This window comes from Stegodyphus dumicola, chromosome 6 (genome assembly GCF_044657685.1).
Source record: "Stegodyphus dumicola isolate Sdum_Otavi_A_Nest chromosome 6, ASM4465768v1".
NCBI classification, from domain to species: domain Eukaryota; kingdom Metazoa; phylum Arthropoda; class Arachnida; order Araneae; family Eresidae; genus Stegodyphus; species Stegodyphus dumicola.
This window is the reverse complement of record NC_140773.1, coordinates 98961643-98984583: the sequence shown is the minus strand read 5'-3', so window position 1 is coordinate 98984583 and position 22941 is coordinate 98961643. Positions and strand designations below refer to the sequence as shown.

The window sequence follows — 22941 nt, the reverse complement described above, 5'->3', positions numbered from 1 at the left end:
GAAATTAAACTTTCTGTTTAAACTTTAGTTTTTAGTAAAGCTCAATAGAAAATAAGAATTTAATTCTCAGATTTATGGAACTGATAGAGAAAAAATCCGACAAAAATATATGGTAATAGTAATAGCGATGAACAGTATAATAATTGAATTTAAATAAAGCAAGTCTGAACACTTTATATTTATTGAGTAATAGCTCTCACTATTATAAATATCAATAGAAGAAAGTGATTTTAGTATGGGAACTAATGCTTTCTCTACTCTTATAAATACAAAATTCTTGCTTCGTAGTGGGTCGCTGTGTAATAACTACTAACGTAACAACAATAAATAAAGTGTATTCTGAGTGTAACGAAACAGAAAACAATTTTTCAGCGTTAGATTATAAGAGACAGCATGAACTACTTTGTCATTCCTGCTGCAAGAATGTTGAATACCTCATGGAAATAACACGTAGTTTTATGTGAGGTATTAATGTTTTAAATCCAACACATATACACAAAAAAATGTCCAAAATAGTTTACTTTGTTTTCTTTTCAGTAGAGCTCCTTTGTCAATGTACTTAAACTTTCAATCAGTTATAGTTCGACCCCTAAAAGAAAGAAAATGTATTTTGTCGTTCCTTTTTTTTTTTTCAAAACTAAAAAAAGTAAACGAAAATAGCATAAAAATGCCTTAATTCCTGGACAGCAATTTTTGTGTCATCACTGTCTGTCACAATAACATAACTAAGCTAGTGCTGCTTTAATTTTTAAACCAATTTTTTTATTTATCATTCAACCATCTATTGGATTTTTAAGCTTTTTAGCTTGTTTATGATTTTGATACTATAATTTTGCGAAAAATGTTTTACTCTGGCCTCTATGGGTTTCGATTTTCATATATTGTAATGTTTTATGTAATGGATTGTTTGTATTTACTTGTTTTGTTCAAAATAAAAAAACGTAATCTCTTTTACTATTTTAGTGCTATAATTTTGCAATTTTTTGCACTATTTACTTCATCCTGTAGCGGATGTAACTTGTGACTCTTCATCCTGTAGCGGATGTATTTACTTCATCCTGTAGCGGATTCAAAGTAATCTGTGTATAAAGACACAGATTACTTTGGTTAATTTTTTGAGATTATTTTAAGTATTAAATTTTATTGTTGGTTCAGAAACAGGCTGACTTACTATTTAGTTCTTGCGTTGAACCAATACCCTGATTAATGATGAAGTCAAAGATGTAAATTTCTTATTTCTTTTTTTTTCGGGGGGGGGCATGTTTTGTCCCATTCTTCTTCCGGCGTGCAACTGTGCTTCTGCTTTGTATTTAGGGGGTCGGAGATATAGTTTGTTTTTAGTTTTGTTTTTTGCGTATATTTATTCTGAATTGAATATAGGATGAATTTTAAACGTATTATTTTTAATATATATATGCCTTTAATGAGTTCAGCTAGAGTTATTTCACGGGTTCAGCTAGTAATCAATAATAATAACAGAGATGAAGATTTTAAATCTTAGTTTGTTAAGCATTAACAGACAGATTAAATCTGTGAAAACAAATGTCGTACATTTTGCCGAATGCAACATACTGCTGTGTAAATGCATAAGATAAAAATATTTAACTTCAAGAACTAGCGATACATTTCTTTCAAACTATTGAGTTTCTTGATTAAATTTGAGAGAGAAAATATATCTTACATTTTACCGAGCTGCAACACATTTCTTTTAAACCGCTGAGATTTCCGATAAAATTTTAAACACAAATATCTTGCTCTTTGCTAAATGACAATACAGCTTTCAAAAAGCTATGTTTGTATAATCAAAATTTCATTAAGTTTGCACAAAACAAAAAGTATGTTACTTTAATTTAAGATTCAAATCTACGGCTTCGGGCTGCGCTTTCTCGAATGAAGAACACGTGTATTTAAAATTGGTGGCTCAAAGAGCTGTAGTTTTAAAGAATATACGAACATACATGCAAGCATGATTACGTACCTACATACATACATACATACACACATGCAGTTCTTTATTTAATAATAAATATTTGAAACAGATAATTCCACATTATAAACATTTTAAAGGTTTCAAAATATGATTCTTTTCAAAATCTTTGTTATTATACATATTCGTATATGTAAGCATGTATGTATATCGAAGAAATTTCAATGAACACTCGTGAAAATGTCGAAAATAATAAAGTAAATATCTTTATGAAATTACTTAGAACCTTTTTATAGAAACTGGTTTAAAATGTAATAACGATCGCCATTTCCAGTAAGTAAACAGAATACCATTTTTTGGATCTCATTTTGACATACTTAATACTAACATCTTAAAGATTAAAACCGAAAACATCTAACGTGATTTGAAATTCTACTCTAATCATTGTAGCACTGTCCCAGTACTATTTGTAACACAATAAGATTTTGCATTTCAGATTATCCCGAAGTGTTAATATTAAATATCATCAAAGTCATATGCCAGCTATTTTATATTTTCCTTGTTGAGGTAAGATTTTTTTTAAATCTCATTTAATGAAAGTTATTTTTTTTTTTTGCCTTGCGTCACTTTACACAAGCCTTGAGCTCATAATTTTCGTCACTGCTCTCTCAGCTGCTAGCACAAATCATAGTACAGACATGATTTCGTGTAGCTTTAAACATAGCAAAACCATATCAAAAGGGCTTTCAAGCTTTCATAAAAGCAACAAAAACATACTTAGTTTCTTACTTGATTTCATTTGAATTAAACTCAATGCTTGTGAAAAATGGCTAAGAAAGGATGTTTCAGGTATGCAAATTGCAAGTTACAAAACGTCAAATTCGATTTCACCTATTCTGATTGGTTTTTATTACAGATGATTACGAATCGCTGGGAATGATCTGTAAAGCATTAAAAATCGCTTCAGGCTTATTTCAATATTCTTGTATTTAGTATAATATAAAATAAATGTGGTAGTGCCTGGAGAATATATGCACAGTCTGGCTAAAATATATTAGGTCTGGGCTCATAAAAAATGAGTGTATTAATGTTTTTACTAGGTATTCTACCTATAACTTTTTTGAAGTTATACATCGGTTGGTGTAATCTCCGTAAGCCTTTCTATAGCATGTTGGAACCACTTTTCCTGGAATTCCTCTTAGTTGCTTCATAACGTTTTGTTGGATGAGCTTGATATCGTCGAATCGATAGCCTTTAAACTTTAATTTCAGTTTTGCAAACAAAAATAATGGGGTGATGATAAGTCCAGTGACTATGGGAATTGTGTAGTACAGCTACATATGTTTTGCGAAAAACGCACGATTAACAGCTGCACTGAGAGATGACGCGTTATGTGCAGCAAGAACTAATTTTTATTTGCATGAAAATCTATATGTACAGGTGCGATTAATTTCACTATTCGTTCTAATACACCCATGTAAAATATGGTTTTTCTTCAGGAACGAACTCCTGGTAAATCATTCCTCTGCAGTGAAAACAAAAAGCCCCTACCATTGTTTTCACCTTGGATTTTTAGACACGTACTTTCTTTGACCTCTACGAGTTTGGGCCAACCCACTCGGCACTGTGTCTCTTTCTTTCTGGATATTAGGTGAAGCACCACGATTCATCTGCTGTGATAATTTTTTTAATCTGCATTGTGATATTGCATGTCAAGAAAAACCTGAGAAGCCACGACTCGATCATTGTTTTGTTCTGTTGCTAATGAATGCGGAAAAAAAGTGCACACCTTTTTCCTAAATCCTCGCCAGTTATTGTTAGGACAGCTTTTTTATCAATATTTAAATGTTCTGACAACATTCTAATCGTTAACCAACGATCTTGGTATAACGCAGCACTGGCAGCTTCCATGTTCGAGCCAGTTTAGCTTGAGCCACGACATCCCGTTCTTTCGTCATCCTTTAGGTCATCTCTACTGTCTCGAAATCTACTAAACTACAAACCCACATCAGAATACTACAAACACTTTTCACCGTAAGAATTCTGCATCATTTGATAAGTTTCGCTAGCACTTTTTCCACTGTTAAAACAAAAATTTATCGCACATGTCTGCTACGAATACGATTCCGTTACAAACATAAAAAACATTCAAACACTGTAACGTCAGGACACCAGTGTCGGACGAAAGAAAGACAGGTTCTCTTTTAAATTATTTATTTGATAAACTAAAATAGATTTCTTGATTAAAACATAAAAATAAACTGATCATTACAGCCCTAAATCAGACAATATCCGCTACCGCAGATTGGACGCAAAAAACGTCCTTTTCACTGTAGTTACAGCATAAAAAAACTATTGTTCTACAGAAACCACTGGCGTGGTTTAGAACGCGAAAGATGCGTCCTGTCACCTCAAAATCACATGAAGAACTGTTACACAAAGATTTCTCTCGTTTTTGTTATCTGCGAAGAGAAACATAATTAGTTCCTTGTGTCCAGAAACTCCCAGGGGGTTTTATCTGCAGTCCTGCTTTTTTTAGGTATGGTCCATTTCATCCGCGAACAAAACAGGAAGTTATAAATCAACACCTGTGCCCGCGGGGGGTGCTAGTTGCTGTAACGTCACAACCCCTTTTCTCCCCGGGGGTGTCGGGTGTTTTCAGAACTCCAATTCCGGTAGCTACCACAGCAAGTTTTCAAAGTAAACTAACTAGCAGTTATTAGCATTAATAAATTTTACAACACTGGGCTAAGTACCAAGGATAATATATAACAAGAACTATATTGAGGCCAGTAAAAAAAAAAAGCATATAATCAACATAATACTGAGAAATAAACTTAATTATACACATACAAATAAAGAACGTATAATTTTCTGAAAAATGTAATATACAACATACAATATACATTCCAAATTTAACATTAATTATGTTTTTAGCCAGGCTTAAAAAGGGAAACCTTGCAGATTTTTAATTTTCCGTTTGTGATAAACTCTCAATGGTAACCCAACACCTGGATGAGAACTACCACATTTGACCTCAAAATAAACATGTACATTTAATTTGACTTTAAAATCAGAAAAAACTACCTCATTACAAGTTGGATTTACATCATTCACGAAGTAGCTATATTTAATCCCCTTTGACCCTTCAGTACCCGGCACCAGTATAGATAAATGATGAATTGGGGACTTTTCTACTTTCCTTGGTAAATTTACATTACTCGGTGTCTTGGGCAATTCTCCCACGAAATTTTTAGGCATTTGCAAACCTTCCGAGTCTGGTTGGTACGAAACGTCATTTAGCTTATCTACAGTTTCTTGTTCGTGCCGAACCGAAAAGGAACTTAACTCGTTCACATTTCCCAAAGGGTTACTGTGATCGTTTAACGCGACTAAGTCAAAAGATGGTTTTATAACGTCACTTTTCTTTTGTAAATCAGATAACCGCGTCTTGTCTATAGTAAGTAGTGTCAGGTCGCTCACCTCGGTTTCAGGCAGGGCGAAATTGGCCTCCTTCATCCCTTTTGTTGAGGATGAAGTTTTGCCTGAGGGTACGAGTTCGCCGCGTTCAGACTCCAGTGGACAACTTTTTCCGATTTCATTTCTTGATTGACTCGGAGCTCGAGTCTCCACCGCGTTTACTTGAAATGAAAGTTTATCGTGTTGATCTACTGCTAATTTTTCGGCAGTTCTGTTTCCTAACAAAGAATGGCCGGTGTCCAATTCATTTCGAATGACCGCAGCTTTTGTTGTTACTTGGCCAAAAGTTCCTTCTATTGTAACGTTTGCTAAGGGTAAACAAACTGGGGCCTTTTCAAACTGGTGTTTGACCCAAACCGTTTCGCCCGTCAGCATCGAAGGAGTGATGTATTTGTTGCAAATTACATCTGTAGATGCTCCTGAATCCGGTAATACAGGTAAATCGAATCCATTCACCTTAGCCATCGTTGTGTACGGGGCTAAAAATCTTCTTCAGTTTCCTGTACCCTATTTACTACAGCTGGCGATTTGAAATCTTTTTGAACTTTCAGGCATTGAGGCCTTAAGTGTTCGGTGGAACCGCAGGAATAACACTTAAGTGGTTTACGGACATCAAATTGGCGTTCTTTCTGATTTCTTAAAGTTTCTTTTTTCTCGGGCGCATATCTCGTTTTCTCTCCGGACTGATACTTTTGCGGATCCCTCGAATTTAAATTATTTGTATTTCCCCTTTGTGACTCCGAACTATGAACAGGAGAGATCTTCTTCCAGGGTTCACGCACATTTTCATATTCTTCTAGCATTTCCGCTAATTTCTCTGGAGTCGTTATCTTCGACCACTCGTCAGTAAAATGTTGCCGCACTTCGGCATTTACACGACGCTTCATTTGGTCCGTTATCATGAGATCCTTTAAAAGTTCAAAATCCATAACTTCCAAACCTGCAATCCATTCTTCAAAATAATTCCTTAATTCAAAGGCAAAATCTCTCCAAGTGGTTTTGGGGTGTTTCTGAGATTGCACGAATTTGATGCGAATTTTTTCTGGACTAAGTTTGAACCTTTTAAGCAGTATCCCTTTTATATAAGCGTAATCATAAGCCAGCTGTTCTGGTTCTCGCATAATCAGCTGAACTATGTCAGTTGGCAAAATTGTCAATAAAACCGAAACCCATTCTGATTGGTGAAGATTCGCACGCTTTGCTTGGTGCTCAAACATGACTAGATACAAACTGATATCGTTTTCTTCAGGATCAAATTTTGGCATCATTTTTTTAGATCGTATCGGCTTTTTTTTAGTCCATTTTCTTCATTCCCACCATTTCCAGAGTCATTTCCGTTAGCGGCTAGTAAACGTAACTTGGATAATTCAAATTCCATTTCTTCTCTTCTAATTCTATCCTGCCTTTCTTCTTCTTCTCTCCTAATTTTTTCCTGCTCCATTTTTTCTTCTCTCCTAATTCTTCCTTGCCTTTTTTCTTCTTCTCTCCTAATTCTTTCTTGCCTTTCTTCTTCTTCTCTCCTAATTCTTTCTTGCCTCTCTTCTTCTTCCTTCCTAGTTCTCTCCTGCTCCTTTTTTTCTCTCTCAAGCTTCGTTGAAGTGATATTTTCTAACAGGCCTTTTACTAGTTCCTCCTCATAGGATTCATTTCCCATAATCAGCTGTCTTAAATCCAATATCCTAAGTTCAGGGCTAACTTTTTTCCCTAACTCTTTAGCCAAGGATTTAAGATCCTCTTTCCTAACTTTTGCTAAGAATGCCATGATATAACAAAATTGTGATCCTAACAATTTTAGCTCCCTCACACTACAGATACATACAAATGATTTAAACAGATATCATTTTCACAAGAGAGTGTAAAAATTAAACTTTTATAATTTTTTTCACAACCTATTTTACAGATGTTAGACAAAAACAAGACAGTTTACACTATAATATGCACATTATGCATTCAAAAATAAAAACAAAAATTGTCTACTTGAGGACGTATGAAACTACAAATAATATTATCCTCTGAAAAGCTTTAAATTCACTTGCGTAAAACACACTTGCTTATGATAATACAATATACTTTCCTCAAAATTTGGGATATGTTAAAATATGCATTCAGAAATACAATAAATTACACAATACCTATCCATATGCTAGTAATTAACATTAATATGACAACAGTTAAAAGGAAAGATACTGGGGGTTACTTATCATTCCCCTTTTACTCCTTCAATAGAAAAAAAAATTTTCTCAGTTCTTACACAGATAAAAGTTTGACACACCTTAACTGAAATTCTAATATTTATAACATTCAAAACGTCTTAGAAATGATATGTCAGAATGCCACCTAACATTAAAACCTTCAGGTTACAGTAATTCTACTCCTTTACACAATCCAATATATAAGTTTAATTTAAGCACAACACATTAACATTTCAGATATTAAAAAAAAATCTATTAACACAGGTTTAAATTTTAAAATTTTATACTTTCTTATTGTAACATAAAACCCAAAAAGCACATTTCTTTAAGCTTTACAGGAACAAGTTGACTTAAAACAGTTCTGTGAACTTGCATACTGATTTACAGAAATAAATTAAATTACTTTACTGCCTCAATATAAAAATCCAAGGTACTTACCCGTCTGGATTGGAGAGTTGAAATGGTTGCGATGCAAAACCGGATGCCGTCACAACTTCGCTTTCTCACAATTTAAAATTTTATGGACACTGATGATCCAGGCACCTATATCGCACACACACAAGATCTGATGATCTAAATTTTCTCGATCACAAGGGTGATCACCCACATGTCACTTTTTCAATACTCTACACATCACAATGATCTGATGATCTTCGGACAATGATTGTCCCACATGCTCACTGCGGTAAATTTTCTCGAACACAAAAGATGATCGCACAAGTAGCACCTTTATCACCGCGCTTAAAGATGAGCTTATTTCAGGAGACTGTCATTCCTCTTTTTCTGGACTGATGTCCGTAACTTCTACGTGGATTCTATTCCCCACTTCGAAGAGCTGTAAATCACTTTTCGAACGGATGTTCGTAAATTCGTGCTGCACTTCAGAGCCTGGCGATCTGTACTATCTGCAAACACTGATGATGTTCGGACAATGGCTGTCCTACAAACTCGAGATGAATTTCAGACTCGGACGGTCTGCAATCTCTGCATGGATTTTCTTATCCCATCGCTGCCACCATTTTATTATAGCTGTAACGTCAGGACACCCGTGTCGGGTGAAAGAAAGACATGTTGTCTTTTAAATTATTTATTTGATAAACTAAAATAGATTTCTTGATTAAAACATAAAAATAAACTGATCATTACAGCCCTAAATCAGACAATATCCGCTAACGCAGATTGGACGCAAAAAACGTCCTTTTTACTGTAGTTACAGCATAAAAAAACTATTGTTCTACAGAAACCACTGGCGTGGTTTAGAACGCAAAAGATACGTCCTGTCACCTCAAAATCACATGAAGAACTCTTACACAAATATTTCTCTCGTTTTTGTTATCTGCGAAGAGAAACATAATTAGTTCCTTGTGTCCGGAAACTCCCAGGGGGTTTTATCTTCAGTCCTGCTTTTTTCAGGTATGGTCCATTTCGTCCGCGAACAAAACAGGAAGTTATAAATCAGCACCTGTGCCCGCGGGGGGGGGCGTGCTAGTAGCTGTAACGTCACCACACCAACCGATAATTTTCTCCTTAACAATTCCTCTCAACCTAATATGATTAGCATACTAGAATCAAAATGTTTTTTTCACTACATAGTTCAGTTTATTGCAAACAGATAGCGCTCTTAGACAGTTAATAATTCAGTCTATATATATATATTTAAATGAAAAATATTAAAAAATATTTATATGAAAAAGCTTTTACACCGTTGTAAATTGAATTTGTATTCCTTGGAGATGGTATATGGAATATTTTCTTATTTTAAATTATTATGAATTATTGGTTTATATATAGTATATATTATGAACATATATTATTGATATATATATATATATATATGTGTGTGTGTGTGTGTGTGAGTGTGGGTGTATGTGTGGGTATACACTCCTAATGCATAATTCGCTGAGTACTGGATATGTGTCTTACTTTGCATCTGTCAAGTCCGTTAATTCGCTAGAATCCTCATAAATACAGAATTTCGTGCATAAATACCAATATTATTAATTTCATCACAATGATTCTTAACTTTGTTTAGATTACTTGAAAATATCATTAAATTTGAGCGTAGTTGAATGGAAAACAATTCCATTTATTTTTCAACTAAACTTCTGTATATTCCAGGCTTAAATGATTATCCGCAGTAATTCAATTTTTCTACGTGAAATTGGAAAAGTATGTTCTAATTTAAATTTAGTTTATTCACGATCAGCTGATAGATTTAGAACTTTTGGAAACTTAATAGTCGCTTTGTATTCTGATAAACACCCACTCAAACGGAAATTAATCAGCGTAAATCTTTTAGACAGTCATAAGATGTTGCTTTAAATTGCTTTTGGCGTTTTCAGTATTCACCAGGCGAGCACATCTTGTATCAAAACTTAAAGCAGTGGAAAGTAAACTTGCAGTTTTCTGAAACGTCTTGCAGTATCTAGAAACAAAGCTTTCCGTAAATCTGGTTATCCAGCATTTGTTTGCGTTGCAATACTTGGTTAATTACATTTTTTAGACCGTTTGCATCGTTGCAAAAGTTTGGATTATTTCATTTAAGCTTGTTTGCAATATAATAATTGTGTTTTTAAAGGCTTGCCTTTTATCGCCATCTGACAATTTTAAACTTAACCATTTTAAACTTAACCATTAATTACATTGGAAAACTGATATGTTTCTTAACAGAAGAAATGGAATTTAAATAATAATAACGAAAAACCTAAACTGCAGTACTTCAAAATCAGTACATCTAAGGCGCATACAATGGTTTGAATAAGGAAAAACTGCACTTTAAATAGTCTGATTATTATTGAAGTAAAACTCGTAATTTATTTGAATTATAGTTTCTGCCTACCATCATACTAAGTATACTAAGATGAAAATTAAATTTTCTTCTCAGAACTATATTTTTGGAATCAGATCTTAAAATTGCTTTGAAAGGATAAATTTCAGATGTATAATCGGGCTCAGGTGCACATAAAAGCCGTTCTTCTTCACAGAAGCTCTTTCAATTTGCGCTGATATTTAGGTGTTTAGAAAGTTAAATTGGCATTGTTTTTATTCTAACATTTGTGCAATAGAAATATGGAAAAATATTTGAATGCAATATAATTTGAAAACTTAAAAAGTGCAGCTTATTTGGGAAAAATTAGTGACTTAGGATTTCAGTTTTAATTTTAGGTAAATTTAAATAGTTTCAATCAATCCTTTTATTTAGACAAATACTAATATAAAAATGAAAGTTTTAAGTTTAAATCTGATGGAGAGGTTTTGTAAAAATAGGGTCAGATACTGAAAGATTCTACTTTGGGAAATGTAATAATACTTGAATATGAAAAATTTAATAAACTAGTGTTTAAGAGTAATTTTTCTTATGAATAATTAACATGAGCAGCTGAGAAAATATGGCCAATTTAAATTTAATTGGTATAATTAGAAGTAAACATTATCAGTAAGACCATAAAAATAGCTTGATATATCTACAGGCAGAGATGCAGCGATTTTCGTTTGAAATAAGGAATTCCTTGGCAATCGTGTACACAGCAAAAACAAACGCTGTATAACTTGTATTTCGATCAGCGATAACGACGCAACTTAATATATTTTCCCATGTAAGGTGGTAACACCATTTTTTTCTGCTTCACTATATTATTGCATTAACGTTTTTACAAAAATACGTATATCTGTATTTTAAAGGTATATTAGGCATGTTAGAATATAGATCTTGCTTAATTTCTGTACTTTTAGCTGTAGAATCTTTCGAGTTATGAGGTTTTATAATTAGTCCTGTAACTGTTCTCATCATTTAATTAGTCCTGTAACTGTTCTCATCATTCTATTTATTACTCAAAAGCTTAAAAGAAATCCGTTCATGATCAGTGCACGTTAATCAAAGAAACTTCTAAGGTAGAAAAATTTCACCCATACATGAACTAATACATAAAATAAAGTTTGAACAGGCACTATGTCATGGATCAGAATATTGTTTTAATAATTTGGCGTTAGTTCTAAGCAAATGTACTATTTTCTCATAACCAGATGTATATTTCTCATGAACTAGCAACATGTTTCTCATGCATTAGCAACATAGTCTATTTCTCATGCATTAGCAACATGGCATATTTCTCATGAACTAATGGCATAAAAAATTTCTAGAACAACGTATTTTATTACTTTAAAAAAGCGTAAAAATAAGGTGCAGAGTTCTTACAAAAAATGGTCATGGATTGATTCAACCTAAATAATTGAACCGGAATTTAATTTTCTGAATTTTCTAAAACAATCGTATAACAAATAATAGGTTATACGAGTTATTAGCAGATGCTTAAAAAATAACAAAGTGCCAAATAACGTACGTAAATTATTAAGCAGACCCTAAAATAATAAAAATTAAATTGCTCAAAGAATGTAGCCTTACATCCACTTGAAGCAAATGACGTTCATATTAGGTACCAAATAAATATACACTTTCTTACTTCTATTTTAAATTTAGATTTACTGATGTACAAGAGCTGTTGTGAAAATTCATGTAGTAAGGGCATTTCATGGATTCTGAGAAAGCGACTTTACGATTGTCATCTGCAAAGACAGCATTTATCATACTTTGTTATAAAGCCAACGCGCAGTATCGTTTACTTGCTTGCTATGAAAACCAAAATGCAGTAGTTGATGAGAATATGCCATTGATTACCAGATAAATTATGGTTGTTCAGTTTTTTATGAATTTACGTAAATAAGGATAAAAGGCATTGAGAATACTAAAACTGTAGAATAATGAGTAAGGAAGTGCCATTTTTGTAGCAATCAAGACAAAGATGTGTTTTAATAAAGTAAAAACAATGCGTATTCTTCAAAAAGAATGCACATCAACATCTGTGAATGAAAGGAACATTAATCGATTCCTTCATTGTCAGCTGAATGTTGGTGTAGTAAAATGTCATGATGCCTTTAAGAATGAGCGTCTGAAAATATCTTGTGTTTGCATAAGATGCGTGCCGCTTTCGCAAAGTAAAGCACAGATACTTCATCACGTTCAGCACTACTAGTTATTTGTTTAAACAATTATCTTGATTTCAGTAGTCACTAATGAAGATTGCTGGTGCATTATGATTCCTAGTAAAAACAGCAATCCAACATATGAAGACACAACGAATCACAACCTGCCAAAAGTGTTGGATTTCTGTCTTCTTAAAGTAATTAATATTAATGTTTTCAGTCACTGGAATAATACTGCAGAATTGGGTGCCTCAGAGCCCAGTTTTAAAGATAACTGGTGGGCACACCCCGAAGCCTGTGACTTCTGGCTTTTCCAATATTTAAGAAAGAACTTCAGAAATTTAGCAAGGACTAGAAAGTAAAAATTTGCCTCATCTGTTATATTACAGCAATTATTTTTCAGATAAAGCAGTTACGGTTTAACACATAAATCTTCAGACCTGTGAATTCGTATTACATTAGGAATAGATTCCATCTCTCGAAATTTCTGAAGATCATAATTTAACTTTATCATGTCAAATAAGAATGAATTTAGAAGTCTGGAAAGGATTTTCATGCATGATTCCTGAGAGTAGCCATCCCAGTTTCTGCTTTAAAGCATAAAGAGTACCTTTAGGTCCAAGACTTGAATGTTCCAATACAATTTACTGGGAATAAATCCTCTTCTATTAGAATCTCATTGGTTCTGGATATCAAAATGTTTGAATTAGCTAACATTAAGTTTTCGAAGTGACCTTGAAGGACACTGAAAACAAAAGTTGGGAAAAGTGAGGGTCATATTATTGCATCTACGTTAAGCATTTCATTATTGCAATATGAATTTCAAACAGAGCAGCTTTTGCGAGAATTTTATTAATTTGTGGTTTGATATTTTTACTGGCAGCTCTAATTTTTGAGAGCAAGCTTCGAGATTAGAGTTTTGCTTGAACCCACCATGATTCTACATGGTACATAACGTCCGATACTTTACAAGAATAATTACAGCTGATAATAAGGTCTGCAATCAACATGAGTAATTGCCAAAAAACTAGAATTAACATGATGTTGATTGCTCGTGTTTGAAAAATTCACATTGTCCTTAACTTTAGATGATGAAAGTGGAAATGATTTGTTAGAGTGCAAAAGTGTGCGATATTTAGCCTTACAAGGGCGTCATTTTGTAGAAATCAAACAATTCACAATAAAATGGTTTTTACGTTGTAGAGACATTAGGCTATTTCGAAGCAGGAGACATGAAAAATGAGCAATGCCCTAGCTGGGGATCTCGGACTTCTGGAATACGCGCTGAGTGTGCTGACTATTACACAATGAAGGCATGCTAAGAAGGCTGGAGAAATACCTTATGTAGCCCCTTTTAAAGGGCGACTGGGGATTATGGGACCCAGTCGCCAGATCCTGGTGGAGAAGAATCATCTCACCTCATTTTAGTTCGAGCTCCACTTTAGAGACATTAGGTTATTTCTAAGCAGGCGACATGAAAAATGTGCAGTGCCCTCGCCGGTACTCAAACCTCGGACCTCTCGAATACGCGCCGAGGGTGCTGACCATTACACCACGAATGCATGGAAAAAGTACCTTATAACGTAATTAATTAATGCATAATTTCCGATTTTTTAACTGTATTGCATTCAGTGTCTGGCACAATACTAACACCATAGAATAGCTGTAGCTTCAACACTGTATTAAGTACCTAATCTGTATGTATGTTTATGTCGTTATGCACAATGACTACGTATGGTTATATAGATAAAGGTGAGTTGACGCTATACCATTCAACCGTATTGGTAGAGGGGTGGTGCCCACATCCTCCGTCGTATGTCACATGTATTGCATTTATCATCTGCGCATGTTTTGAAGAAATGCCGACAGTTGTGTAATTCACGTAGTCTGAAACACTCAAGGCACGTTAGATTACTAGTTTTAGCTCTTTAATTTGCTATTATAGTAATACTATCTGACATTTCGAAATATTTTTTGTTTATTTTACACCTTTGATTTGACTTCATGTATATCTTACAAGATCCTCGCTTGTTTTTTGAGAAATATTGCCGTAAGTATAAAAAGCAACATTATGTTCCTATCGCCTTCTAAGGCTACCCTGTAATTTCATTCATGAAGTTCACGGGATTCTCTTATTACACGGTTTCGAAATAACAGAGTGCAGGCTTTGAAAAGCTTGCAATTGAACATGTCGCAGAATTTACTGCTGACGAAGTTTTCGATAAAGAAGAAATGCTCTAAACTGTTTTAGAGAATGACGATGATTAAGGTGGTCCAATAACAGCCTATTCAATCCTTGAAGGCCTGCAATTGGTTAATAAACTTAGGAATCATTTTATAAACAATATCACAACATAAAACGAGCTCTATAATTTCAGCGTGATTTGACTGCTTTCGTGACTCGATATCAAGAGTTATACAAAGAATTCACAAAAGCACGGTCACAGATATCAATAGCCGAATTGTTTAAATCCGGTAAACCCAAAAATATAGAAAGAAATATCCTACATCTCCTAGATAATTCAAGTGATGAAAGCGATGGCATATCATATGTGCGTAATCAGGGACGCCTATTGTCTAATAGTAAATAATCTTTGTTACAATTTCTTAAAGAAGTGTTTAGAACATTATAGTTTTAAATAACATTAAGATACAATAAACCATAATCATTTTTTGGAGGGTATCCAGAATTGGCTTTTATACGAGGAAGTCTGTCCACCATTATTCTTCGAACACTTTACCGTATGAAAAGAGAATCTGGTGTACTATAATTAAATCTACAAATGAATTGAATTCCAAACACTTCAAGTTTCGCATAAATTCATTAGAATTACCTAAGAACTCTAGAACTGATGTTCGGCAATAAAACTTCAAAATTTTTAAAATTAAAAAAAAATTATTTCATTGAGCATATGCTAAATTTTTCGTGGTACTTGCGTAGTATCTCAACCACATTAGCAGAAATCGCCAAATTCTGGCAACCATGTGCATAATAGTTCTTTACGTAACAATGTCCACTGTGAGTTGCAATGCGAAAGTTCGATGAATCACTTTTTCCTTCCATAAAATGCCGCCAAACTGCTCCAAGGTGGTTGCGCTGAAATTTACCTTTTTTTCGTATTGTGGCTTCGTGATATTAAAGCTGTCCAAGCTTCATTGTAACTTGATTCTGTGGTTACCAAATCTTTTAGTAGTTTATTGGCAGATCCAACCACGATTGCTTTCGCATACTGTAATTTTGCAAATCCGTAAGACCGATATATTCATGAATAGCAGATAAACACATTTGCCTCTAGCTTAACCAGTCTTCAATATTTCCATTAGAAGTAGGCAAATCAAATTTAGGGAGATAAACCGATGGAGGTAGAATTAGAACTATTCTCATGAGTTTTAACACATTTATTATTTTGTCACATTTTTTTATTATTTATTAGGCGCTCCACCATTATGCACTGCATGGAAAGGAAAGGATGTCCCGAGGAGGGACTTTTTAAGAAAAACGTATTCATATCTTCATACTCTGCACTTTAAACTAACATTTAGCTTTGATTCAGTCTTTATTTGGAATCGTATAAACTTTTCAGAATATTTCTGACTTTCTTCTACGGCTTTGTGTAACTCCTCTAAATCGTTAATTATGTCTTCATTTCTAAACATTTGTTGATTTTGTTTAGAAGCCTAGTAGTATCAGAGCAAATAACAGTTGGCTTTACTTTTGGTTTTTCTAAATTCGACTCGGTAAAATTAAATGAAAATATATTATTCCGAACACTAATATCAATAATATTGAATTTCGTTTTAAAATACATCCATAGGTCTCCGTCTTGACGGACCAAAAATGGTTATGGATTAAATTATTCTTATCGGTGTACTGTATTAAAATTTAAAACTGAAATGAATTTAATTTGCATAGAATTTGCTTAAACTCACAAGATTTCAGTTGATTAGATCTGAATTAAAGTAAAGAAGGTACACCTCTCAGAGGGAGAATAACAATGAATTTAATAAATTCTATACTAAACAGTATTATAATGAGTTTCATATTAGCATTCAAAGCAAGAAAACAACTGAAACCCAGAACACCAAATAAAACGTACTTTTTAAAATAATTTTTGCTTTTATATAAATTTTAATAATACGAAAATTGAAATAACGAACGTTAAACAATTAAGAACACAGAATAACTTTAGAAATAAATAAAAAAAATTAAAACATAAAATAATGTCTGACGTTACCATTTAGTGACAGAATTTGAAGACTTTAATCTGAATGTCAAACAAGCGTGTTTCCCAATAATATTAGCAAACCAGCAAAACCATTGCACTATTATTTTACTTTTCGTAAATTTATACCCTTTAAAGGAAATTTGCAAGATATTTTTCTTATGCTATCTGTTTTAATATAAGATACATGTTCGTCAATCCTTCACTTTCTAACATGTGATTTTTAGCTTAAAGAACTACGTAAAAACTTTATTTGCAATTTCTGTTTAATAATTTATTTGATGCAGCAAGCTATACGTATTATGAAAATAAATACGATAAAAACCATGCACTGAAATCAAAATAGTAAAAGGAAATTGAGGTAAAATGCGGTGCTGTCAGTTTAGAATTTTATTGTTTCTCTTTCTGGGGCTTATTCAAATTTCAACCCATTAAAATATCTTTCCTTCTTAAAAAAAATGATTTCTATTCTGAATATTTCCTTAGAGAAACCTTTAGATATTTCAAAACCTTTATTGATTTATCGCTTAATAATTAAATTAAAAAATTAAGAAAAACGTTTTATGCATTATAATCTATGTGTCAATATCAAAATTAGTGTATCAAAATTGGTGATGTAATGTTTTCTTTTAGTGGAAGGACATAGCTGAACCCTCCTGTCATGATGACTGGCCTAGGGAAGAACGTTGGGACACTACATTAGGAATATGTATCCGCAGCTATCCCATGAAGCAATTATATTACACCTTTGTAACCATCACCTTATTTTTTCTGCCTGTAGCTATCATGATCACAGCTTATCTTCTCATAATATGGAGACTGTGGAGATCTCAAGCTCCAGGCGAGAGAAATATCGCCAATATGAATGTGCAACACCGAGCTAAAAAGAAAGTGAGTTTATATTTTTTATCATTATATTCGTTATAATGTAAATTAACCGTTCAATAGCGTTCTTTTAAAAACTGAACGTTAAATAACTGTTAAATAAAATTCTAATAATTACCGTTAATTATTAATAACCGTATAATAATTCACCGTTAAATACGTTCTTTTCAAATACGTTCAACGTTCAACTTTCAACGTTCAACGTTCTTTTTAAACGTTTAACGTTTAAATTCTGAAACAAGAATTTCATTTAAAAGACAATATTACTTTCAGTTGATGAATTATTTTAACGGATCATCTATTCATGCTGCAAACGTCAAATACTTGCGCAAACTTACAGACTTTAACAATAACCAATTAACTCAATAAAACATGTCAGATGTATGCCGTATTAAGTAGCAACTCTTTAAAAAGTGTTTGTGTATTTTATCTGCAATGAAATAAAGTAATTGAGAAGCAGAAGATAAAACTGGAATGTCTTAAAACAAAACAAAACACCGAATCTGCTAGACCTGAGGGTGAAATGGCATCTAATCCAAACTTTCAGAAACTTTTGACCAAGCTTACTTTAAAAGCTAATTATATCAGTCTATTTCTACTTTTGGTAGGGTCATCTTTAACATGCAAAGAACTTATGAGCGCTTTATGTGAATGCAAAGCTGTAGTGAATGATATACCCCTCAAGTATACCTCCGAAGATTCACAGAACTTTAATCCGTTGACTCAAGCAATGGTTTTGGACAATCTACTTGCTGCAAGCGAAATTCCGTATCTTTAGGACAGTGCCATCATTTTCCGATTAACTTGAATAAAACTCCATTTCTTGCAAATTGTAACATTGATGGTTACTTGGCAATAAATTATATTCTTACAACAAACTATTAGCATCACCATTTTTTCCTATCCGATAGTCAAACTATAAACTCCAGACGGAGTAATCTATCACATCGACAAAATAAGGCATAAGGAAAGGTTAATATATCACACCTTGAGGGATATTTAAAGAAGGAGATTTAGAAGTAAGGATTTGTTTCATTTTCTGATTCCATGTGAACGGGCACACTGCATGGATGGTTTTCGTGATTTCCCCGTATTAGTACAAGCCAGTTTGCTTAAATATCCTCTAAGAAGGTATATCTCACCTTAGGCGGATTGTTCTCGTGTGCTCTGCCATGTTCAGGTAACTTATCTAGCCTGATCTTACTAATGAATTAATGACATTTTATTAACCCGTTTATTAAAATTGAAAATTAAGTGTCTCCTTCGATTTCCCTGCAATGTCCCATGCTACTCTAGTGACCCTAAGAAAATTCCAAAAGGCATCAAAATTTTTTGTAAAAGCTGAAATAGCAGAAAAATTTACGAATGGAATAAAATTCCATCTACTGAGATTTCTAATGTATTGCGTCTAATATTAATTAGAATTCACGTGTATTTGAGAATTAAAGGTCCTAATTAAAGACATAAACTTATATCCGCCCATAAAAATAGCTGAAGAATTACAAAAAATAAAGGAATTCAATTTTTAATCTTACGTTTACAATTAAAAATATTAATGACAAGAAATCGCATGCATTGGGAATTAGACAAATAATGATTTCATGAAAACGAAACATATTAAATAGCTTTTTTTAATGTTATTCATATTTAATTTCCTTTCAACAGCACAAATTCTATGTGAAAATATAAACGCAAAAAGCACAGCAAAAGGTATTGTATGATATTTCTTTAAAACCTAGAATTAAAACATTAAAACTTAAACGTGGTTCAGGCTCATTTTCCTTTCTTCCGAATAAAAGTATATTTTAAAGTACTTACAACAGCATTAAAAGCGGATGCTTTTGTTAATGACTTAAACTACGGTAGTTCGAAATATTTCGTATTTATGAATTTTAAAAAAGCCATCTGAAACGTATGAGCTCTGATATTTTTGATATTTTATTTCTGCATATTTAAAAAGAAATTAAAAGAATATATTCATCCAGTACTTCAGCTCTTCGAAAGCTTTCAAATAATTGACAAAAGTTTATCATTAATTTTATGCTGCTCGTACTCGAAAATTTTATAAAGCTCAAGCTAGCTCAAATTATTGCATTTTTATTACAAAACATTAAAATTAGCTTTTCTCGTCCTAATTTTAAATTAAAAAATGCATATTCTATTTCGTTTGCTAATGCATTAAATGAATAACAATAATTGCTATTTTAACAAAATATTCAACAGTCGTAGATTATTCTGTTCAACATTATTCGGTTCTTATGTAAATTTATCATTTTATTTGATTTTGGCAGGCATTCTTTGATCAAACTCAGTGGAGCTTATTGCATTAGACCCAGCATTATCTCCAACGGCAAAAATATCAATTGATTGCTACCCAATATTTTAAACATATGATGCAATTAATTTACTATTTAAATGTTGAAGCTCCAGTAAATAACAAACTAGGTCTTGCATTCCTTAATATTTCAAACTGTTATAACTTTATATTTGGATCAATTTATAATGGATCTTTTCTTGTTATGTTCTAAAATTGTTTGTCACTAATATTTTAAAATTTTTTGCAATATGTTTTCAGCTTTATTTAAGAAGCATTTGAAAATCAAAACTCCTGGGCAAAAAGATATAAAAAAGCCCAATCCCACCCAAAGACAAAAGCAACTATCAAAAGAAACTCAACTCTGCTGAAGAAATAAATACTTCTATTTCTGCTGTACCAGTGGGAATACGATATTCCCCAGCTTTATATCAGCTTTTGTGAAGACCAAATCTCATTCTTACCTCTGAACTAGAAGTTTTATTGTAAGAACTGACCCACCGAACAATCTTATTTGCAGACTTCGTCCAAAAAGAAATATTTGCTCATACGAAAGGTGATGAAATAGTATTTACAAACCTCTGGAGAGAAATCGTCAACTTATTTTTATGCTGTATTAGAATGTTACAGTTATTTTCATACTGTTCTTTGAAAAACGTAAAAGAAAAATAGTAATCCTCAATAAATATGTGGTTAGTATTATTTGGGTTTGCTGAAAATGTTTCTCTTTTAAATATCTGATAATTTCGCAAAATCATCTGATATAAAATGTATACTTTTGGTGAAACTAATATATATATATATATATATATATACAAAGTAGCGTCAGAAAACGTATTAGAACGATACTAATAGTATATATGGATACGAAAGGTGAGTTATTGTACGTATGATGTTCTTCCATAGCATTGATTGAATGGCATTATGAAACTGATCAGTGTTTCATAAACATGACCGAAAACACTGAACTTTACGGTTTTGAGAACGGGAACATCTAAATATTTTAATTATTTTAAAGGCTTTCCATCAGTTTACTCTTGTACAAATTTTCTTCTGTACTGTGATAAATAAAATGAAAACATAAAAAAGTTAAACGCTTAATATAAAAGTGTTGATAAATGAATCAACCTCGTTCGTTTTTCTATTTTTGCACAAAGCACCGCCTTAAGCATTCTCGATGGTTATCTTTACACTATCCGAGTAAATCAGTTTATCCTTTCTTCTAAATTGCTTTACGTCTTTAATGAGTGAAAGAAGTTTTTATTTGTGAAATTTATTTTATTTTGTATCTGTTTATCATGTAGACATCTTTAGTACTTAATGCTAGAATTTCTTTCGGCTTCTGATAGTGCGCGACAAATCAAAATTAGTTTCGGTTTCAGTATATATAACACCAATACTAGGTATTTGTACGCAGAATTTCTTAGTTCCTGTATTCGAGTCGACAAAGTATTCAAAAGCTATCTGCCCTCGCAGGTGTACCTTTACGAAAGACATTTTAGGGTAGGTTTATGGATAAGTGGGTTATACATAAAAAGAAAAAAAAAAAAAAAACGCATGAAGCCCTTCGATTCAATTTTTGGGATTAAATCTTGAGGTCAATTATCATTATTTCGTATTTTTAGTCTTTCGGCAATTGGTGAGCCAATTAATTCCGTTGAAATTTTGAATTGGACAATGGTAAGAATTGAGCTAAGGGCAACAGTAGCTGAAATATGAGCCTAAAGATGAAGGATGGAAATAGACGTAATGTTAAGCCTCTCTGTAATATTTCATATATGCAGCATATTTTAAATTATATAAATAATCAGAAAAATAATAATTCTGTAATAAACAGTTCTTTATCAAGGGTATTATATAAACGTAGTTCATTATGGATATTGCAGTCTTCAGGAGACATGGATCTATTGCAGCCAGGTAAAGGCCACCATAAGAACCCAAGACATAAGAACCCAAGACATAAGTTCTATATCCGTTACTATTTATTTTTATTTTAAAAAGAATTTATTTTGTAGCAGATATTTATATTTAGATACTAAATAAATAGATAATAAATAAATTCTACTTTATACCATTGTAACCACCATGTGGGTGATAACGTGTTCTTGTTCTTCCAACAGTGTTAACTTTGTAATGGCTCTGTAGAGAAGATCTGAACAATTTTCGCTTTGAAGATTAAGATAAATATAAATTTTTCACAGTCCAGCTATTTGGAAGTCTTCTTAATTTTGAAAACTGTCGGCCATTTATTTTCCTTTTATGTGCATGTGTATGTGCGGGTTGTGTATGCGAGAGAGTGGCCGTTTTTTAGAAATGTGCGAATGTTCTGTGAAATACTTTGGAATCAGTCTGACCTTTAACTGAAACAATACCACGTCAAGCTGCCTCGAATTCTTTAAGCATTCTTTTTTGAGAGCCACATTTTTAAACTTAAATTATATAGGTAGGTATATTGTTATTCACTTATATAAGGTACTCTAACGCTAGCTTTTGTAAAGAACGTCCTCTATCTGATTAACATATGTTCTCTGAGGTTGATCTTCTTCCAGCTGTCTCATCCATACTTGTCTTATATACTCGTTTCGTGTAGCTTCTTACGTTCATCCTCTGTCCAAACCATCTTAACATACCTTTCTCAATTCTCAATATTACATCCGTTTTCAATTCACAATACTCCCTAAAATTAACTTACCACTTCGGTTTTTACGTCTTAAATAAACTACATAGGTATATCTAATAAAACTTGATATTAAATTAAACAACGGTACTATTTATTGATAAAAGAAAATTGTATGGTGTCTGAAAACTTTAACCATGATAATGACGAACAAACAGTAATGCGAACAACGGCCTTGCATCTCCTTTGAAACTTTGTGTAACTCAGGTTTGTATTCTGTTGTTTTTAATTTTAAGCATGATTCCAAGTTCTCATCAATAAGA

General features: G+C 32.7%; 1 protein-coding gene across 1 annotated transcript in view; it reads left to right on the top strand.

The window, feature by feature from the left end:
* LOC118185653 (QRFP-like peptide receptor) overlaps positions 1-22941 on the top strand; it is a 399923-nt gene that overhangs the window by 265088 nt on the left and 111894 nt on the right. Inside the window, exon 3 of the mRNA XM_085818696.1 lies at positions 17436-17693. Coding sequence (XP_085674822.1) covers positions 17436-17693 — 258 coding nt within the window. The remainder of the gene's footprint in view (positions 1-17435; positions 17694-22941) is intronic.